The sequence below is a fragment of the Dendropsophus ebraccatus genome, chromosome 1, assembly GCF_027789765.1.
Source record: "Dendropsophus ebraccatus isolate aDenEbr1 chromosome 1, aDenEbr1.pat, whole genome shotgun sequence".
NCBI lineage: Eukaryota > Metazoa > Chordata > Amphibia > Anura > Hylidae > Dendropsophus > Dendropsophus ebraccatus.
In genome coordinates this window covers 6,902,761-6,926,646 of record NC_091454.1, presented here as the reverse complement: position 1 = coordinate 6,926,646, position 23,886 = coordinate 6,902,761, and the positions used below count along the sequence as shown (strand labels likewise).

Below are 23,886 nucleotides of genomic sequence, written 5' to 3'. Positions count from 1 at the left end.
ACACCTCAGCTGCTGCAGCACCTCATTGTATGCACCTCAGCTGCTGCAGCACCTCATCATACCCAGCCGCTGCAGCACCTCATCATACCCAGCCGCTGCAGCACCTCATCATACCCAGCTGCTGCAGCACCTCAGCTGCTGCAACATCTTATACACACCTCAGCTGCTGCAGCACCTCATTGTATGCACCTCAGCTGCTGCAGCACCTCATCATACCCAACCGCTGCAGCACCTCATCATACACAGCCGCTGCAGCACCTCTTCCCGTAATCGCTTTAGTCGAGCCCATGATAATATAGACGTTTATTTATTATTTACAGGAAATCAACATTTTACAAATTTGAAAAGAAAAGAAAAACAAAACACAAAGTTGCTGCCTCAAAATTCAAGTCAGGTGAGGGCCCCCCCATATCAGGTGAGCCCCCCAGTATCAAATGAGCCCCCAATATCAGGTGAGGGCCCCCCCAGTATTAGGTGTGCCCCCCCCCCCCCCCAAATATCAGATGGGAGGCCCCCAAGGTCCTGTATTGAGCCTCCATGGGGCAAGCATGTAGAAGAGTCAGGACAAAGAGGTTGTCCAACCCACTCCCTACCAAGCAAAGAGGAGCCCCCCCCCCCCCCCCCCGGGTGCTGTGTCCACTAGGGGGCGCTGCTGTGTGAGGTGGAGGCAGAAATCCTGAGATATAATGAGTGAAGAGGCTGGAATGAAGAGATCGTGTACGAGGCCATGGCTGGCAGCTCAGTCCGGAGAGAACCGCGTAATATCCCTTTAAATAAAGTCTTCCCCTCTCCCATCCCCCGATGTGCTGCAGGGGCAGAGCGCATTCTAGTGACGGGCCCCGCTACACCTCTGAGGCTGCGCTTCCTGGCGCTTCGCTCTGCTGTGTTTCCTCCTTTCCGTCGCTCATCTCCACATCACCGGCTGGCGGCTCCTTTATGACTTTTGCCGATTCCTGTAGTGAGAAGAACAGAAAAGTAATGAAAGCGAGAAACACGGCGGAGGACAGCGGCGTGAAACACAGCGGAGGACGCTACCAAGAAGCATGGCGGAAGAAGACACTCAGAAACACGATGGAAGAAAACACAGAGAAACATGGCGGAAGACAATACAGAGAAACGCATCTGAGAAAGATGCAGAGAAACGATTCTGAGAAAGATGCAGAGAAACACGTCTGAGGAAGATGCAGAGAAACAGTGAAAGAAGACACCGAGAAAGACAGCGGAAGACAATACAGAGAAACACATCTGAGAAAGATGCAGAGAAACGCGTCTGACAAAGATGCAGAGAAACACAGTGAAAGAAGACACCGAGAAACACAGCGGAAGACAATACAGAGAAACACGTCTGAGAAAGATGCAGAGAAACGCGTCTGACAAAGATGCAGAGAAACACGTCTGAGGAAGATGCAGAGAAACACAGCGGAAGTCAATACAGAGAAACATGTCTGAGGAAGATGCTGAGAAACACAGTGAAAGAAGACACCGAGAAACACAGCGGAAGACAATACAGAGAAACATGTCTTGAGGATGATGTAGAGAAACACAGCAGGAGACGCTGGCTAGAAACACATCTTGAGGATGATATAGAGAAACACGGCGGAAGAAGACACTGAGAAATACAGCGGAAGACAATAAAGAGGAAACACGATGGAAGAAAACACAGAGAAACATGGCGGAAGACAATACAGAGAAACACATCTGAGGAAGATACTGAGAAACACGTCTGAGAAAGATTGAGAGAAACACAGTGGAAGACGACACAGAGAAACACAGCGGTAGACAATACAGAGAAGCACGCCTAGGAACGTGGCCGACAAACACGGCGGAAGACGCCGTCGAGAAACATGGTGAAAGACGACACAGAAAAACTCGTCTGAGGAAGACACAGAGAAACACGTCAGAAGATGACACAGAGAAACATGTACAGGCAACCCTGAGGGAAGTGACGACCCCTACAGACTGAGCAGAGCCACAACCTCCTCTCAGCACCCGGCTATTTTCTTTACGTGACAGTGCCCCCCCCCCCCATCCACAGGTTGTGTTTGGTATTGCAGCTCCTCCCCATTCATTTCAGTACAGCGGACCTGTCACACCAGTCGCCCCCTCTGCCCCATGGTCAGGGCTGGGATTACACTCTGTGCCCCTCACCTTCTCCTCCTTCTCGGCCAGTCGCTGGAACATGTTGGCGTAGATCTTCTTCTCGCGCTGGTGCTGCTCCCGTATACGCTGCTGGCAGTGCGTCAGGTGCGCCCGTGCCGCTTTGTTGCCCGGGTACAGCTGGATCACCTTCACCAGGTCGTCCTTGGCCAACTCCAGCTCGTTCACCCCCATGTATGACTCCGCTCTGCGAAACAGGCCCTTCTCATTGTTGGCGTCAAATTCCAGAGCCTGATGGAGGACGGAGAGGGAAAGGGTTAAGGGGGCAAATACGCAACAACCCCATGACAGCGCCACAAGTGTCCTCATAGGGAACTGCCATTTATGAACCGGGGTCACATGACACTCCCACCCAAGCTATGTAACGTTCTAATACAGAATCCCCATGCAGGATAAGAAAAGCAAAGAAACAGCGCCCCCTGTGCTCAGGCTGTGCGCGGTATTATAACTCCACTCTGGAAATAAGCTGCAGTACCACACACAGACTGAGGGAAAAGGGGGCGCTGTTTTTAACCCGGAATAACAGGATTACAGGAAAGTGGACTGAGAAATGTGTGAGGACTTGCCTTATTACAGTGGTCCAGGGCCGGCCGATGCTCGTTCACCTTCAGGTAGCAGGCGGCCAGGTTCAGAGACGCTGCCAGCAGCAGGGACTTGGACTTGGTCGCTTCCTCCTCCGATAGTCCGGACTCGTGCTCCAGCCACTGGATGATCTTCTTGTACTGTATGATCGCCTGGCGGTAGCGTCCGGCCTGTGAGGGGCGACACAGAGTTACTATACTCTACTGCACTACGGATGGTGCCACCAGAAACCACTGTAATGTGTGAACACAAAGTCAGCTTAAAGGGGAGCTCCGGCAAAATCTTTTTCTTTCAAATTAATTGGCGTCAGAAAGTTATATAGATTTATATTTTACTTCTAATTAAAAATCTCCAGTCTTCCAGTACTTATCAGCTGCTGCATGTCCTGCAGGAAGTGGTGGATTCTCTCCAGTCTGACACAGTGCTCTCTGCTGCCACCTCTGTCCATGTCAGGAACTGTCCAGAGCAGCAGCAAATCCCCATAGAAAACCTCTCCTGCTCTGGACAGTTCCTGACATGGACAGAAGTGGCAGCAGAGAGCACTGTGTCAGACTGGAGAGAATACACCATTTCTGCAGGACACACAGCAGCTGATAAGTACTGGACAACTGAAAATTTTTAAATAGAAAAAGATTTTTGCCAGGGTATTAAAAAAATAGCTGCCATCTTCCAGAAACAGCACCACACTTGTCCTCAGTTTGTGCCTGGTACTGCAACTCAGCTCCAGCGAAGTAAATGGAGCAGAGTTGTAATACCACAGGCAGCCTGAGGACAGGGGTGGCGCTATGCTTTAGTAGTCCTCCCCAGAATCCCGTTGGATTTACCTTGAAGTACTGCGTCCCCCGCTCCTTGACCAGCGCCCCCTGCTCCAGCTTCTCATCCGAGTTCATCTCCCAGGATTCTTTGGCCTGAGGAGAAAGAAAAGTGAATCTGTTTAAAGGGATTGTCCAGGATTCTGTACACATAAATACTCATTCTAGAGACAGTACCACCCCTGTTTGCGGGCTATGTCTGGAACAGCAGCTCAGTCATTAATCGAGCTGAGCTGCAATACCTCATACAACCTGCTTACAAGGGGGGGCGCTGTTCTTGTAAGAAACCTACAAACCTTCTCAAAACTCCTCAGTTTGATTTCATACTGAAGATCGGCGTTGGGCGGGATCTGATACGGCTCATAACCGGCGCTGCCGAAGCCGTACCTGCAAAGGAAGGGAGACGGTAAGCTTAATAGACTATAACCTATTTTTCTCTGTTATCAGCCTCACGATCCCTATATTAATGTATGTGATAGATATCAGCCACTATAATGTCCCTGTAAGAGACTTTAAGGCTACCGGCCCTTTAAATGGACTCACTTAGGCTTCAGGTAGAGCACGGCCTCTTCTCCTTTCTCCATCTGTTGCAGGGCAGTCTCCACACCAGAGGGGATTCCGAGACCCTCTCCCTCTCCGACCTCGAACCGCACGTCTCGCTCATCGAATACGTGGCCGTTGTGGGACCCCTGCAGCCACACTGTACGGGAAAATACAATATAAGCAATTGTGGAAACCATCAGCAGGCAGGTTCATTCTACTGTATAGTTCTTGCTGACAGTTTCCTGCCAGAATATGTCTGTGCAGCTGCAGGTCACAACACAAAAGGAAAAGAAACCATCAGCCATAGATCATTCACCTCCTTGCTGATGGTTTCCACATAATAAGGGGCAATGATCACTATAGCAACAGGACCTACTATGGGAAACTGGCACCATGCCCTCACCTTCTACCACCGCACCCTCGTTGGGTTTGGAGTAGCCTTCACCCTTCACTCTGATCCTGCGGATAATGCCGCCATCCTCCTCTGTGGAAAGATCTTCACCTTGGAAGTCGAAAAATTCAATCTATCAATAGAACAAAGGTAAAGAATGAAATGTCTGAAGGCTGCCCCCTGCTGGCCAATACCCCGCACAGCAGGAGAAACAAGTGACTGCAGGACCTGACTACACAGTGTGTTTGTAGTCTGTTACCATGGACACACACATAGGCCTTCATAGGAGCTACTGTGGGACTGGGACCTGACTACATAGTGTGTTTGTAGTCTGTTACCATGGACACACACATAGGCCTTTATAAGAGCTACTGCAGGACCTGACTACACAGTGTGTTTGTAGTCTGTTACCATGGACACCCACATAGCCCTTCATAAGAGCTACTGCAGGACCTGACTACATAGGGAGTGTCTGTAGTCTGTTACCATGTACACACACATAGCCCTTCATAAGAGCTACTGCAGGACCTGACTACATAGGGAGTGTCTGTAGTCTGTTACCTTGTACACACACAGGTCTTCATAGGAGCTACTGCAGGACCTGACTACATAGGGAGTGTCTGTAGTCTGTTACCTTGTACACACACAGGTCTTCATAAGAGCTACTGCAGGACCTGACTACATAGGGAGTGGTAGTCTGTTACCATGGACACACACAAGTCTTCATAGGAGCTGTATACATCAAATAGTAGATTATATTGTTATTCAAGACTACGGGATGTGTCATGATCTGATGGGAATAACCTATAACCCCTATGCTGGCCTAGACCACCAGGGATGATGTCTTTAACCCCTCAGCTGCCCTAGCCCTCCAGGGATGGACCCGCCTTACCTCAAATATCAGCACAGCATTAGGGGGGATTTTGGGGGGGCTTCCTGATGCCCCATAGGCATATTCCGGTTTACAGGTTATCCGGCAAATCTCTCCCACCTTCATGGTGGCCACAGCGATGTCCCACGCCTTTATCACTTGTCCTATAATATAAAAACTGATCAATGGCAAGAAGAAGGGGGCGCTATACACAGAAAGGGCGATCAGGATTGATCAGTCATCCAGGATATCAGGATCGATCAGTCACACAGGATATCAGGATCAATCAGTCACACAGGATCGATCAGTCACATGGGATATCAGGATCAATCAGTCACACAGGATCGATCAGTCACATGGGATATCAGGATCAATCAGTCACACGGGATATCAGGATCGATCAGTCACACGGGATATCAGGATCGATCAGTCACACGGGATATCAGGATCGATCAGTCACACGGGATATCAGGATCAATCAGTCACACGGGATATCAGGATCAGTCAGTCACACGGGATATCAGGATCAGTCAGTCACACGGGATATCAGGATCAATCAGTCACACGGGATATCAGGATCAATCAGTCACACGGGATATCAGGATCAATCAGTCACACGGGATATCAGGATCAATCAGTCACACGGGATATCAGGATCAATCAGTCACACGGGATATCAGGATCAATCAGTCACACGGGATATCAGGATCGATCAGTCACACAGGATATCAGGATCAGTCAGTCACACGGGATATCAGGATCAGTCAGTCACACGGGATATCAGGATCAATCAGTCACACAGGATATCAGGATCGATCAGTCATCCAGGATATCAGGATCGATCAGTCACACGGGATATCAGGATCAATCAGTCATCCAGGATATCAGGATCGATCAGTCACACAGAATATCAGGATCGATCAGACATACAGGATATCAGGATTGATCAGTCATACAGCCACTAGGTGGCGCTGTCCTGCAGCAGTCTATAGAGATCAGACACCCAGGAGACACCGCACCTTTCCCCAGGTCAAAGGTGAACTTGTCCTTCCTGTCTCGGCTGGAGTCAAACTTGGTCCCGTCCAGCAGCCAGCCGGTGTAGTGGACGCTGACCTTGTCGCCGATCATGGGGGCCTCCCCGCTCCCCTCCTGCTTAATCTCCTGCGGATCAGAGGACAGACAAGGTGTTACCGCTCAGTGATCTGCGGATCATTCACTGATCTATAAAGAGCAACAGAAAGCTGCAGATATATGTTATATTGTTATATGTGATGTTATATTATTATATATTGTATTATGTTATATTATATATGTGATATTATATATTGTATTATGTTATATTATATATGTGATGTTATATTATTATATATTGTATTATGTTATGTTATATATGTGATGTGATATTATATATTGTATTATGTTATATTATATATGTGATGTTATATTATTATATATTGTATTATGTTATATTATATGTGTGATGTTATATTGTTATATATTGTATTATGTTATATTATATATGTGATGTTATATTATTATATATTGTATTATGTTATATTATATGTGTGATGTTATATTATTATATATTGTATTATGTTATATTATATATGTGATGTGATATTATATATTGTATTATGTTATATTATATGTGTAATGTTATATTATTATATATTGTATTATGTTATATGTGTGATGTTATATTATAATATATTGTATTATGTTATATTATATGTGATGTGATATTATTATATATTGTATTATGTTATATTATATGTGTGATGTTATATTATTATATATTGTATTATGTTATATTGTTATATGTGATGTTATATTATTATATATTGTATTATGTTATATTATATGTGTGATGTTATATTATTATATATTGTATTATGTTATATTGTTATATGTGATGTTATATTATTATATATTGTATTATATTATATGTGTGATGTTATATTATTATATATTGTATTATGTTATATTGTTATATGTGATGTTATATTATTATATATTGTATTATGTTATATTATATGTGTGATGTTATATTATTATATATTGTATTATGTTATATTATATATGTGATGTGATACTATTATATATTGCATTATGTTATATTATATATGTGATGTTATATTATTATATATTGTATTATGTTATATTATATGTGTGATGTTATATTATTATATATTGTATTATGTTATATTATATATGTGATGTTATATTATTATATATTGTATTATGTTATATTATATATGTGATGTTATATTATTATATATTGTATTATGTTATATCAGGAAAACAATAAAAGCCAAGAGCTAGAACAGTCTAGAACATGTGAGGAGTCATGAGGGCTGAGCAGACACTATACATAGTAACCCCCGGGTCATCCTTATATAACACCCATCACTCACACACAGCATCAGGCCGGCAGCTCTCAGGGCATGCTGGGATATGTAGTTCTACAACAGCTGTAGGAGCACAGACCAGAGATCACAGGACTAGAGAGCGAAGCTTCATGTAAAGGGGAAATATGTCCGGCACCCCGAGAGTCCGACTGGAGGGGCTACAGATACAGGGAGCCAGCGAGGAGACCACCCCCATACACAGGGACACCCACCCCCATACACAGGGACTACAACCCCCCATACACAGGGACTACAACCCCCCATACACAGGGACTACAACCCCCCATACACAGGGACTACAACCCCCCATACACAGGGACACCCACCCCCATACACAGGGGAGACCACCCCCCATACACAGGGGAGACCACCCCCATACACAGGGGAGACCACCCCCATACACAGGGGAGACCACCCCCATACTCAGGGACTACAACCCCCCATACACAGGGGAGACCACCCCCATACACAGGGACTACAACCCCCCATACACAGGGACTACAACCCCCCATACACAGGGACTACAACCCCCCATACACAGGGACTACAACCCCCCATACACAGGGACTACAACCCCCCATACACAGGGACTACAACCCCCCATACACAGGGACTACAACCCCTCATACACAGGGACTACAACCCCTCATACAAAGGGACTACAACCCCTCATACACAGGGACTACAACCCCCCATACACAGGGACTACAACCCCCCATACACAGGGACTACAACCCCTCATACACAGGGACTACAACCCCCATACACAGGGGAGACCACCCCCATACACAGGGACTACAACCCCCCATACACAGGGACTACAACCCCCCATACACAGGGACTACAACCCCCCATACACAGGGGAGACCACCCCCATACACAGGGGAGACCACCCCCATACACAGGGACTACAACCCCCATACACAGGGACTACAACCCCCCATACACAGGGGAGACCACCCCCATACACAGGGGAAACCACCCCCATACACAGGGACTACAACCCCCCCATACACAGGGACTACAACCCCCCCATACACAGGGACTACAACCCCCCATACACAGGGACTACAACCCCCCATACACAGGGACTACAACCCCTCATACACAGGGACTACAACCCCCCATACACAGGGACTACAACCCCCCATACACAGGGACTACAACCCCTCATACACAGGGACTACAACCCCCCATACACAGGGACTACAACCCCCCATACACAGGGACTACAACCCCTCATACACAGGGGACACCACCCTCATACACAGGGACACCCACCCCCATACACAGGGACTACAACCCCTCATACACATGGACTACAACCCCCCATACACAGGGACTACAACCCCCATACACAGGGGACACCACCCTCATACACAGGGACTACAACCCCCATACACAGGGGACACCACCCCCATACACAGGGACTACAACCCCCATACACAGGGGACACCACCCCCATACACAGGGACTACAACCCCCATACATAGGGGAGACTACCCCATACACAGGGACTACAACCCCTCATACACAGGGACTACAACCCCCATACACAGGGGAGACCCCCCCATACACAGGGACTACAACCCCCATACACAGGGGAGACCACCCTCATACACAGGGACTACAACCCCCATACACAGGGACACCCACCCCCATACACAGGGACTACAACCCCCCATACACAGGGGAGACCACCCCCATACACAGGGGAGACCACCCCCATACACAGGGACTACAACCCCCCCATACACAGGGACTACAACCCCCCATACACAGGGACTACAACCCCCCATACACAGGGACTACAACCCCCCATACACAGGGACTACAACCCCCCATACACAGGGACTACAACCCCCCATACACAGGGACTACAACCCCTCATACACAGGGACTACAACCCCCCATACACAGGGACTACAACCCCCCATACACAGGGACTACAACCCCCCATACACAGGGACTACAACCCCTCATACACAGGGGACACCACCCTCATACACAGGGACTACAACCCCCCATACACAGGGACTACAACCCCCCATACACAGGGACTACAACCCCCATACATAGGGGAGACTACCCCATACACAGGGACTACAACCCCCATACACAGGGGAGACCACCCCCATACACAGGGACCCCCCCCCATACACAGGGACTACAACCCCCATACACAGGGGAGACTACCCCATACACAGGGACTACAACCCCCATACACAGGGGAGACCACCCCCATACACAGGGACCCCCCCCCCATACACAGGGACTACAACCCCCATACACAGGGGAGACTACCCCATACACAGGGCCCCCCCCCCATACACAGGGACTACAACCCCCATACACAGGGGAGACCACCCTCATACACAGGGACTACAACCCCCATACACAGGGACACCCACCCCCATACACAGGGGACACCACCCTCATACACAGGGACTACAACCCCGCATACACAGGGGACACCACCCCCATACACAGGGACTACAACCCCCATACATAGGGGAGACTACCCCATACACAGGGACTACAACCCCCATACACAGGGGAGACCACCCCCATACACAGGGACCCCCCCCCATACACAGGGACTACAACCCCCATACACAGGGGAGACTACCCCATACACAGGGACTACAACCCCCATACACAGGGGAGACCACCCCCATACACAGGGACCCCCCCCCCATACACAGGGACTACAACCCCCATACACAGGGGAGACTACCCCATACACAGGGCCCCCCCCCCATACACAGGGACTACAACCCCCATACACAGGGGAGACCACCCTCATACACAGGGACTACAACCCCCATACACAGGGACACCCACCCCCATACACAGGGGAGACCCCCCTCATACACAGGGACTACAACCCCGCATACACAGGGACTACAACCCCCATACACAGGGACTACAACCCCCATACACAGGGACTACAACCCCCCATACACAGGGACTACAACCCCCCATACACAGGGACTACAACCCCCCATACACAGGGACTACAACCCCCCATACACAGGGACTACAACCCCCCATACACAGGGACTACAACCCCCCATACACAGGGACTACAACCCCCCATACACATGGACTACAACCCCCCATACACAGGGACTACAACCCCCCATACACAGGGACTACAACCCCCCATACACAGGGACTACAACCCCCATACACAGGGACTACAACCCCCATACACAGGGACTACAACCCCCATACACAGGGACTACAACCCCCCATACACAGGGACTACAACCCCCCATACACAGGGACTACAACCCCCCATACACAGGGACTACAACCCCCCATACACAGGGACTACAACCCCCCATACACAGGGACTACAACCCCCCATACACAGGGACTACAACCCCCCATACACAGGGACTACAACCCCCATACACAGGGACTACAACCCCCATACACAGGGACTACAACCCCCCATACACAGGGACTACAACCCCCCATACACAGGGACTACAACCCCCCATACACAGGGACTACAACCCCCCATACACAGGGACTACAACCCCTCATACACAGGGACTACAACCCCCCATACACAGGGACTACAACCCCCCATACACAGGGACTACAACCCCTATCACTCAACCTTCTCCACATAAGGCCCTATTATACCAAAAGATGTCTGACAGATTATTTTACAGATTTTTTTTCTGTCAAAGCCAGGAATGGATTTGAAAAGAGGAGAAATCTCAGTCTTATCTTTATGACCTGTTCTCTGTTTATAGTCTGTTCCTGGCTTTGGCTGAAAAAATCTGTCAGATATCTTTTGGTGTAATAGGGCCCATACTATACTTATCGGTATTATACTCCAGAGCTGCACTCACTATTCTGCTGGTGGGGTCACTGTGTACATACATTACATTACTGATCCTGCGTTCCATCCTGTATTATACTCCAGAGCTGCACTCACTATTCTGCTGGTGGGGTCACTGTGTACATACATTACATTACTGATCCTGAGTTACATCCTGTATTATACTCCAGAGCTGCACTCACTATTCTGCAGGTGAGGTCACTGTGTACATACATTACTGATCCTGAGTTACATCCTGTATTATACTCCAGAGCTGCACTCACTATTCTGCTGGTGGGGTCACTGTGTACATACATTACTGATCCTGAGTTACATCCTGTATTATACTCCAGAGCTGTAATCACTATTCTGCAGGTGAGGTCACTGTGTACATACATTACTGATCCTGAGTTACATCCTGTATTATACTCCAGAGCTGCACTCACTATTCTGCTGGTGGGGTCACTGTGTACATACATTACATTACTGATCCTGAGTTACATCCTGTATTATACTCCAGAGCTGCACTCACTATTCTGCAGGTGAGGTCACTGTGTACATACATTACTGATCCTGAGTTACATCCTGTATTATACTCCAGAGCTGCACTCACTATTCTGCTGGTGGGGTCACTGTGTACATACATTACTGATCCTGAGTTACATCCTGTATTATACTCCAGAGCTGTAATCACTATTCTGCAGGTGAGGTCACTGTGTACATACATTACTGATCCTGAGTTACATCCTGTATTATACTCCAGAGCTACGCTCACTCACAGAATAAATAATGTATGTACACAGTGTCCTCACCAGCAGAATAGTGATTACAGCTCTGGAGTATAATACAGGATGTAACTCAGGATCAGTAATGTAATGTATGTACACAGTGACCTCACCAGCAGAATAGTGAGCACAGCTCTGGAGTATAATACAGGATGTAACTCAGGATCAGTAATGTAATGTATGTACACAGTGACCTCACCAGCAGAATAGTGAGCACAGCTCTGGAGTATAATACAGGATGTAACTCAGTATCAGTAATGTAATGTATGTACACAGTGACCCCACCAGCAGAATAGTGAGTGCAGCTCTGGGGTATAATACAGGATGTAACTCAGGATCAGTAACATAATGTATGTACACAGTGACCTCACCAGCAGAATAGTGAGTGCAGCTCTGGGGTATAATACAGGATGTAACTCAGGATCAGTAACGTAATGTATGTACACAGTGACCTCACCAGCAGAATAGTGAGTGCAGCTCTGGGGTATAATACAGGATGTAACTCAGGATCAGTAATGTATGTACACAGTGACCCCACCAGCAGAATAGTGAGTGCAGCTCTGGGGTATAATACAGGATGTAACTCAGGATCAGTAATGTAATGTATGTACACAGTGACCCCACCAGCAGAATAGTGAGTGCAGCTCTGGAGTATAATACAGGATGTAACTCAGGATCAGTAATGTAATGTATGTACACAGTGACCCCACCAGCAGAATAGCGAGTGCAGCTCTGGGGTATAATACAGGATGTAACTCAGGATCAGTAACGTAATGTACATCTGTAATAGTGAGTGCAGCTGTGAAGTATACGGCTGCAGCTCAGGATGGGTAATAACATATAATTATGCAGTGAGTCAGGTGTTATGAGGATTATATACAGGTCATACATGATGATTAGTGGGGAGGATGTGATGGCTATGTAGGCACTTATACCATGTATACACTATATACAGGGTGAGGAGGGTACACTGTATACACAGACACTATATACAGAGTGAGGAGGGTACACTGTATACACAGACACTATATACACACTATATACAGGGTGAGGAGGGTACACTGTATACACAGACACTATATACAGGGTGAGGAGGGTACACTGTATACACAGACACTATATACACACTATATACAGGGTGAGGAGGGTACACTGTATACACAGACACTATATACACTATATACAGGGTGAGGAGGGTACACTGTATACACACAGACACTATATACAGGGTGAGGAGGGTACACTGTATACACAGACACTATATACACTATATACAGGGTGAGGAGGGTACACTGTATACACACAGACACTATATACACTATATACAGGGTGAGGAGGGTACACTGTATACACACAGACACTATATACACTATATACAGGGTGAGGAGGGTACACTGTATACACAGACACTATATACACACTATATACAGGGTGAGGAGGGTACACTGTATACACAGACACTATATACAGGGTGAGGAGGGTACACTGTATACACACAGACACTATATACACACTATATACAGGGTGAGGAGGGTACACTGTATACACAGACACTATATACACACTATATACAGGGTGAGGAGGGTACACTGTATACACAGACACTATATACAGGGTGAGGAGGGTACACTGTATACACAGACACTATATACACACTATATACAGGGTGAGGAGGGTACACTGTATACACAGACACTATATACACACTATATACAGGGTGAGGAGGGTACACTGTATACACAGACACTATATACAGGGTGAGGAGGGTACACTGTATACACAGACACTATATACACTATATACAGGGTGAGGAGGGTACACTGTATACACACAGACACTATATACAGATGAGCAGTAGTATACAGCAGGGTGCTCTCACCTTCAGGACCCCCTGGTCCCCCTTAGGACTGATGTCCGTCCCCTCCATGGAGATGTCCTGGGCGCCCGGATCACTCCTCACCTCCTCGGCTGTCATGGTGCAGGGGCTGAGATGCTCTGCAGGCCGGGGCTGTGTGTGTATGATGCTCTGCAGGCCGGGGCTGTGCAGTGTGCGGTGTGTATATGTGAGAGAGATGCTCTGCAGGCCGGGGCTGTGTATGTGAGATGCTCTGCAGGCCGGGCCTGTGTGTGTGTGTGTGTGTGTGTGTGTGTGTGAGATGCTCTGCAGACCGGTCTCTGTGTGTACGATGCTCTGCAGGCCGGGGCTGTGCAGTGTGCGGTGTGTACAGGGCTGTGCGGCCTGGCTGCTCCTCCCCCCCCGCACTGTCACCAGGAGGAAGAGGAGGAGACGCTGCCAGGATGTGCAAGAAACTTCTAGAGGCTGCACGGCTGGGACTGCTGTAATATACCCCTATATACTATACAGAGACCCCTATATACTATACAGAGACCCCCTATATAATATACAGAGACCCCCTATATAATATACAGACACCTCCCCTATATAATATACAGAGACCCCCTATATAATATACAGAGACCCCCTATATAATATACAGAGACCCCCTATATAATATACAGAGACCTCCTATATAATATACAGAGACCTCCCCTATATAATATACAGAGACCTCCCCTATATAATATACAGAGACCTCCCCTATATAATATACAGAGACCTCCTATATAATATACAGAGACCCCCTATATAATATACAGAGACCTCCCCTATATAATATACAGAGACCTCCTATATAATATAGAGACCTCCTATATAATATACAGAGACCCCCTATATAATATACAGAGACCTCCCCTATATAATATACAGAGACCTCCCTATATAATATACAGAGACCCCCTATATAATATACAGAGACCCCCTATATAATATACAGAGACCTCCTATATAATATACAGAGACCTCCCCTATATAATATACAGAGACCTCCCCTATATAATATACAGAGACCTCCCCTATATAATATACAGAGACCCCCTATATAATATACAGAGACCTCCTATATAATATACAGAGACCCCCTATATAATATACAGAGACCCCCTATATAATATACAGAGACCCCCTATATAATATACAGAGACCCCCTATATAATATACAGAGACCTCCTATATAATATACAGAGACCTCCCCTATATAATATACAGAGACCTCCTATATAATATACAGAGACCTCCTATATAATATACAGAGACCTCCCCTATATAATATACAGAGACCTCCCCTATATAATATACAGAGACCTCCACTATATAATATACAGAGACCCCCTATATAATATACAGAGACCCCCTATATAATAATACAGAGACCTCCTATATAATATACAGAGACCTCCCTATATAATATACAGAGACCTCCTATATAATATACAGAGACCCCCTATATAATATACAGAGACCCCCTATATAATATACAGAGACCCCCTATATAATATACAGAGACCTCCTATATAATATACAGAGACCCCCTATATAATATACAGAGACCCCCTATATAATATACAGAGAGCCCCTATATAATATACAGAGACCCCCTATATAATATACAGAGACCCCCTATATAATATACAGAGACCCCCTATATAATAATACAGAGACCTCCTATATAATATACAGAGACCCCCTATATAATATACAGAGACCCCCTATATAATATACAGAGACCCCCTATATAATATACAGAGACCCCCTATATAATAATACAGAGACCCCCTATATAATATACAGAGACCCCCTATATAATAATACAGAGACCCCCTATATAATATACAGAGACCCCCTATATAATATACAGAGACCCCCTATATAATAATACAGAGACCCCCTATATAATATACAGAGACCCCCTATATAATATACAGAGACCCCCTATATAATAATACAGAGACCTCCTATATAATATACAGAGACCTCCCTATATAATATACAGAGACCCCCTATATAATATACAGAGACCCCCTATATAATATACAGAGACCCCCTATATAACATAGAGACCTCCTATATAATATACAGAGACCTCCCTATATACTATACAGAGACCCCCTATATAATATACAGAGACCCCCTATATAATATACAGAGAGCCCCTATATAATATACAGAGAGCTCCTATATAATATACAGAGACCTCCCCTATATAATATACAGAGACCCCCTATATAATATACAGAGACCCCCTATATAATATACAGAGACCTCCTATATAATATACAGAGACCTCCCCTATATAATATACAGAGACCTCCCCTATATAATATACAGAGACCTCCTATATAATATACAGAGACCTCCTATATAATATACAGAGACCCCCTATATAATATACAGAGACCTCCCCTATATAATATACAGAGACCCCCTATATAATATACAGAGACCTCCCCTATATAATATACAGAGACCTCCTATATAATATAGAGACCCCCTATATAATATACAGAGACCCCCTATATAATATACAGAGACCTCCCCTATATAATATACAGAGACCTCCCCTATATAATATACAGAGACCCCCTATATAATATACAGAGACCTCCCCTATATAATATACAGAGACCCCCTATATAATATACAGAGACCTCCCCTATATAATATACAGAGACCTCCCCTATATAATATACAGAGACCTCCTATATAATAATACAGAGACCCCCTATATAATATACAGAGACCCCCTATATAATAATACAGAGACCCCCTATATAATATACAGAGACCCCCTATATAATAATACAGAGACCCCCTATATAATATACAGAGACCCCCTATATAATATACAGAGACCCCCTATATAATAATACAGAGACCTCCTATATAATATACAGAGACCTCCCTATATAACATACAGAGACCCCCTATATAATATACAGAGACCCCCTATATAATATACAGAGACCTCCTATATAATATACAGAGACCCCCTATATAATATACAGAGACCCCCTATATAATATACAGAGACCTCCTATATAATATACAGAGACCCCCTATATAATATACAGAGACCCCCTATATAATATACAGAGACCCCCTATATAATATACAGAGACCTCCCCTATATAATATACAGAGACCTCCCTATATAATATACAGAGACCTCCCCTATATAATAATACAGAGACCTCCTATATAATATACAGAGACCTCCCTATATAATATACAGAGACCTCCCCTATATAATATACAGAGACCTCCTATATAATATACAGAGACCCCCTATATAATATACAGAGACCTCCCCTATATAATATACAGAGACCCCCTATATAATATACAGAGACCCCCTATATAATATACAGAGACCTCCCTATATTATATACAGAGACCTCCCTATATAATATACAGAGACCCCCTATATAATATACAGAGACCCCCTATATAATATACAGAGACCTCCTATATAATATACAGAGACCTCCCCTATATAATATACAGAGACCCCCTATATAATAATACAGAGACCTCCTATATAATATACAGAGACCTCCCTATATAATATACAGAGACCCCCTATATAATAATACAGAGACCCCCTATATAATATACAGAGACCCCCTATATAATAATACAGAGACCCCCTATATAATATACATAGACCCCCTATATTATATACAGAGACCTCCCTATATAATATACAGAGACCCCCTATATAACATAGAGACCTCCTATATAATATACAGAGACCTCCCTATATACTATAAAGAGACCCCCTATATAATATACAGAGACCCCCTATATAACATAGACTGTCTCTAATACACAGTATGTATGTGTGCTTATATGACCAGGTATTAGAGGAATTCTCCACACACTTCCTTTTAGGTCACACCGTGCAGTATAACTTATGTGAACACTTAGAGGGCTGTTAGAGAGGAAAGCCTTTACACAGAAGATTATAGGATGTATATACACTGTAGTCACTGGAGACAGGCTCCGCCCACACTCAGTGACGCAGGCGCACCGGAGATCTAAACATCTTCCCTCTATAATAGCAACACTGACGTCACGGGGTATTGTGCTGCTCATTCATTGGCTGCTATTACGTATTATAAGGACTCGTTGCTCAGGAAGCAATCCTTTTCGCTATTGGCTGATCGTCCGATGGAGGGCGGGGACATTGCGTTCTAGGGCCATGTGATTGGCTAATTGGTGGCGCGGGAGATTGTGTTTTTGTCGTGGAGCACGTTGGGTGTTTCCGGCGCTGCCAGTGAGTATTCTTCGTCCTATCGGGGTATAAGAGCGGCGTATATTACTGATAGCGATACCCGGCGGCAGGGGGCGCTCACGTATCATCCCTGTCAGTGCAGTGTACACGGCCCCCTGATACTCCTCAGTATACAGGACCCCCCCCTCATACTCCTCAGTATACAGGACCCCCCCCCTCATACTCCTCAGTATACAGGACCCCCCCCCCCTCATACTCCTCAGTATACAGGACCCCCCCCCCCTCATACTCCTCAGTATACAGGACCCCCCCTCATACTCCTCAGTATACAGGACCCCCCTCATACTCCTCAGTATACAGGACCCCCCCCCTCATACTCCTCAGTATACAGGACCCCCCCCTGATACTCCTCAGTATACAGGACCCCCCCCCTCATACTCCTCAGTATAACAGGACCCCCCCTCATACTCCTCAGTATACAGGACCCCCCTCATACTCCTCAGTATACAGGACCCCCCCCCCTCATACTCCTCAGTATACAGGACCCCCCCCCTCATACTCCTCAGTATACAGGACCCCCCCTGATACTCCTCAGTATACAGAACCCCCCCCCCCCCCCCTCATACTCCTCAGTATACAGGACCCCCCCTCATACTCCTCAGTATACAGGACCCCCCCCTCATACTCCTCAGTATACAGGACCCCCCCCCCCCTCATACTCCTCAGTATACAGGACGCCCCCCTCATACTCCTCAGTATACAGGACCCCCCCCTCATACTCCTCAGTATACAGGACCCCCCCTCATACTCCTCAGTATACAGGACCCCCCCTCATACTCCTCAGTATACAGGACCCCCCCTCATACTCCTCAGTATACAGGACCCCCCCCCCCTCATACTCCTCAGTATACAGGACGCCCCCCTCATACTCCTCAGTATACAGGACCCCCCCTCATACTCCTCAGTATACAGGACCCCCCCTCATACTCCTCAGTATACAGGACCCCCCCCTCATACTCCTCAGTATACAGGACCCCCCCCCCCTCATACTCCTCAGTATACAGGACCCCCCCCCTCATACTCCTCAGTATACAGGACCCCCCCCCTCATACTCCTCAGTATACAGGACCCCCCCTCATACTCCTCAGTATACAGGACGCCCCCCTCATACTCCTCAGTATACAGGACGCCCCCCTCATACTCCTCAGTATACAGGACCCCCCCTCATACTCCTCAGTATACAGGACCCCCCTCATACTCCTCAGTATACAGGACCCCCCCCCCCTCGTACTCCTCAGTATACAGGACCCCCCTCATACTCCTCAGTATACAGGACCCCCCCCCCTCATACTCCTCAGTATACAGGGACCCCCCCCCCCCCTCATACTCCTCAGTATACAGGACCCCCCCCTCATAACTCCTCAGTATACAGGACCCCCCCCCTCATACTCCTCAGTATACAGGGACCCCCCCCCTCAATACTCCTCAGTATACAGGACCCCCCCCCCCCCTCATACTCCTCAGTATACAGGACCCCCCCCCTCATACTCCTCAGTATACAGGACCCCCCTCATACTCCTCAGTATACAGGACCCCCCCCCTCATACTCCTCAGGTATACAGGACCCCCCCCTCATACTCCTCAGTGTACAGGACCCCCTCATACTCCTCAGTATACAGGACCCCGCCCTCATACTCCTCAGTATACAGGACCCCCCCCCTCATACTCCACAGTATACAGGACCCCCCCCTCATACTCCTCAGTATACAGGACCCCCCCTCATACTCCTCAGTATACAGGACCCCCCCCTCATACTCCTCAGTATACAGGACCCCCCCCTCATACTCCTCAGTATACAGGACCCCCCCCTCATACTCCTCAGTATACAGGACGCCCCCCCCCCCTCATACTCCTCAGTATACAGGACCCCCCCCTCATACTCCTCAGTACAGTATACAGGACCCTCCCTCATACTCCTCAGTATACAGGACCCCCCCCCCCCTCATACTCCTCAGTATACAGGACCCCCCCCCCCCTCATACTCCTCAGTATACAGGACCCCCCCCTCATACTCCTCAGTATACAGGACCCCCCCTCATACTCCTCAGTATACAGGACCCCCCCCTCATACTCCTCAGTATACAGGACCCCCCCCTCATACTCCTCAGTATACAGGGACGCCCCCCCCCCCCTCATACTCCTCAGTATACAGGACGCCCCCCCCCCTCATACTCCTCAGTATACAGGACCCCCCTCATACTCCTCAGTATACAGGACACCCCCCCCCCCCATACTCCTCAGTATACAGGGACCCCCCCCCCTCATACTCCTCAGTATACAGGACCCCCCCCCCCTCATACTCCTCAGTATACAGGACCCCCCTCATACTCCTCAGTATACAGGACCCCCCCCCTCATACTCCTCAGTATACAGGACCCCCCCCCTCATACTCCTCAGTATACAGGACCCCCCCCCTCATACTCCTCAGTATACAGGACCCCCCCCTCATACTCCTCAGTATACAGGACCCCCCCCTCATACTCCTCAGTATACAGGACCCCCCCCTCATACTCCTCAGTATACAGGACCCCCCCCTCATACTCCTCAGTATACAGGACGCCCCCCCTCATACTCCTCAGTATACAGGACCCCCCCTCATACTCCTCAGTATACAGGACCCCCCCTCATACTCCTCAGTATACAGGACCCCCCCCTCATACTCCTCAGTATACAGGACCCCCCCCCTCATACTCCTCAGTATACAGGACGCCCCCCCCTCATACTCCTCAGTATACAGGACGCCCCCCCCCCTCATACTCCTCAGTATACAGGACCCCCCCCCCCTCATACTCCTCAGTATACAGGACCCCCCCTCATACTCCTCAGTATACAGGACCCCCCCCCCTCATACTCCTCAGTATACAGGACCCCCCCTCATACTCCTCAGTATACAGGACCCCCCCCCTCATACTCCTCAGTATACAGGACCCCCCCCCCCTCATACTCCTCAGTATACAGGACCCCCCTCATACTCCTCAGTATACAGGACCCCCCCCCCCTCATACTCCTCAGTATACAGGACCCCCCCCCCCTCATACTCCTCAGTATACAGGACCCCCCCCTCATACTCCTCATTATACTGGACGCCCCCCCCCTCATACTCCTCAGTATACAGGACGCCCCCCCCCTCATACTCCTCAGTATACAGGACCCCCCCCCCTCATACTCCTCAGTATACAGGACCCCCCCCCTCATACTCCTCAGTATACAGGACCCCCCCCCCCTCATACTCCTCAGCATACAGGACCCCCCCCCCTCATACTCCTCAGTATACAGGACCCCCCCCCCTCATACTCCTCAGTATACAGGACCCCCCCCTCATACTCCTCAGTATACAGGACCCCCCCTCATACTCCTCAGTATACAGGACCCCCCCCTCATACTCCTCAGTATACAGGACGCCCCCCCTCATACTCCTCAGTATACAGGACCCCCCCCTCATACTCCTCAGTATACAGGACCCCCCCTCATACTCCTCAGTATACAGGACCCCCCCCTCATACTCCTCAGTATACAGGACCCCCCCCTCATACTCCTCATGTACAGGACCCCCCCCCTCATACTCCTCAGTATACAGGACGCCCCCCCCCCCTCATACTCCTCAGTATACAGGACGCCCCCCTCATACTCCTCAGTATACAGGACGCCCCCCCCTCATACTCCTCAGTATACAGGACCCCCCCCCCCTCATACTCCTCAGTATACAGGACCCCCCCCCTCATACTCCTCAGTATACAGGACCCCCCCCTCATACTCCTCAGTATACAGGACCCCCCCCCCTCATACTCCTCAGTATACAGGACCCCCCCCTCATACTCCTCAGTATACAGGACCCCCCCCTCATACTCCTCAGTATACAGGACCCCCCCCCCCTCATACTCCTCAGTATACAGGACCCCCCTCATACTCCTCAGTATACAGGACCCCCCCCCTCATACTCCTCAGTATACAGGACCCCCCCCCTCATACTCCTCAGTATACAGGACCCCCCCTCATACTCCTCAGTATACAGGACGCCCCCCCCTCATACTCCTCAGTATACAGGACGCCCCCCCCCCCCTCATACTCCTCAGTATACAGGACCCCCCCCTCATACTCCTCAGTATACAGGGACCCCCCCCCCCTCATACTCCTCAGTATACAGGACCCCCCCCCCTCATACTCCTCAGTATACAGGACGCCCCCCTCATACTCCTCAGTATACAGGACCCCCCCCCCTCATACTCCTCAGCATACAGGACCCCCCCCCCTCATACTCCTCAGTATACAGGACCCCCCCCCTCATACTCCTCAGTATACAGGACCCCCCTCATACTCCTCAGTATACAGGACCCCCCCCTCATACTCCTCAGTATACAGGACGCCCCCCTCATACTCCTCAGTATACAGGACCCCCCCCCCCTCATACTCCTCAGTATACAGGACCCCCCCCCTCATACTCCTCAGTATACAGGACCCCCCCTCATACTCCTCAGTGTACAGGACCCCCCCCTCATACTCCTCAGTATACAGGACCCCCCCCCTCATACTCCTCAGTATACAGGACCCCCCCTCATACTCCTCAGTATACAGGACCCCCCCTCATACTCCTCAGTATACAGGACCCCCCCCTCATACTCCTCAGTATACAGGACCCCCCCCCCCTCATACTCCTCAGTATACAGGACCCCCCCCTCATACTCCTCAGTATACAGGACGCCCCCCTCATACTCCTCAGTATACAGGACGCCCCCCTCATACTCCTCAGTATACAGGACGCCCCCCTCATACTCCTCAGTATACAGGACGCCCCCCTCATACTCCTCAGTGTACAGGACGCCCCCCTCATACTCCTCAGTGTACAGGACGCCCCCCTCATACTCCTCAGTGTACAGGACCCCCCCTCATACTCCTCAGTATACAGGACCCCCCCCCCCCTCATACTCCTCAGTGTACAGGACCCCCCCTCATACTCCTCAGTATACAGGACCCCCCCTCATACTCCTCAGTGTACAGGACCCCCCCTCATACTCCTCAGTATACAGGACCCCCCCCTCATACTCCTCAGTATACAGGACCCCCCCCTCATACTCCTCAGTGTACAGGACCCCCCCCTCATACTCCTCAGTATACAGGACCCCCCCCTCATACTCCTCAGTATACAGGACGCCCCCCCCTCATACTCCTCAGTATACAGGACGCTTCCCTCATACTCCTCGGTACAGTATACAGGACCCCCCCCCTCATACTCCTCAGTATACAGGACGCCCCCCTTATACTCCTCAGTACAGTATAGACCAGTGCTTCTCAATCCCAGTCCTCAGGC

General features: G+C 48.4%; 2 protein-coding genes across 5 annotated transcripts in view; one reads left to right on the top strand and one right to left on the bottom strand.

Moving 5' to 3' along the window:
* Positions 1-613: 613 nt before the first annotated feature.
* FKBP4 (FKBP prolyl isomerase 4) lies at positions 614-14,640 on the bottom strand. Its single transcript, XM_069951574.1, has 11 exons — positions 14,471-14,640; positions 14,267-14,388; positions 6,376-6,517; positions 5,378-5,520; positions 4,498-4,618; positions 4,095-4,251; positions 3,848-3,938; positions 3,564-3,647; positions 2,724-2,909; positions 2,149-2,388; positions 614-953 (listed from the first exon to the last, which is right to left on the bottom strand). The coding sequence occupies exons 2-11, from the start codon at positions 14,360-14,362 to the stop codon at positions 843-845; spliced, it is 1,371 nt and encodes a 456-aa protein (XP_069807675.1). The 5' UTR covers positions 14,363-14,388; positions 14,471-14,640; the 3' UTR covers positions 614-842.
* Positions 14,641-14,707: 67 nt separating this feature from the next.
* DDX11 (DEAD/H-box helicase 11) overlaps positions 14,708-23,886 on the top strand; it is a 54,626-nt gene continuing 45,447 nt past the window's right edge. For 2 of the 4 annotated variants that reach the window (XM_069965334.1, XM_069965364.1), the window contains exon 1: positions 18,481-18,563. The gene's annotated coding sequence lies outside the window, so the exon portion shown is untranslated. Of the gene's footprint in view, positions 14,727-18,475; positions 18,564-23,886 lie in introns of those variants that run through there. The other 2 variants (XM_069965342.1, XM_069965352.1) reach the window with 2 other exon arrangements.

Excerpts from the sequence above, each read along its gene's own strand:
- FKBP4 (XM_069951574.1), bottom strand. The coding sequence starts at position 14,362 with ATGACAGCCGAGGAGGTGAGGAGTGATCCGGGCGCCCAGGACATCTCC. Across the intron at positions 6,518-14,266 it reads GGGACCAGGGGGTCCTGAAG|GAGATTAAGCAGGAGGGGAG; the intron begins GTGAGAGCACCC and ends TCTGATCCGCAG. Across the intron at positions 2,910-3,563 it reads GGGGGACGCAGTACTTCAAG|GCCGGACGCTACCGCCAGGC; the intron begins GTAAATCCAACG and ends CGCCCCTCACAG.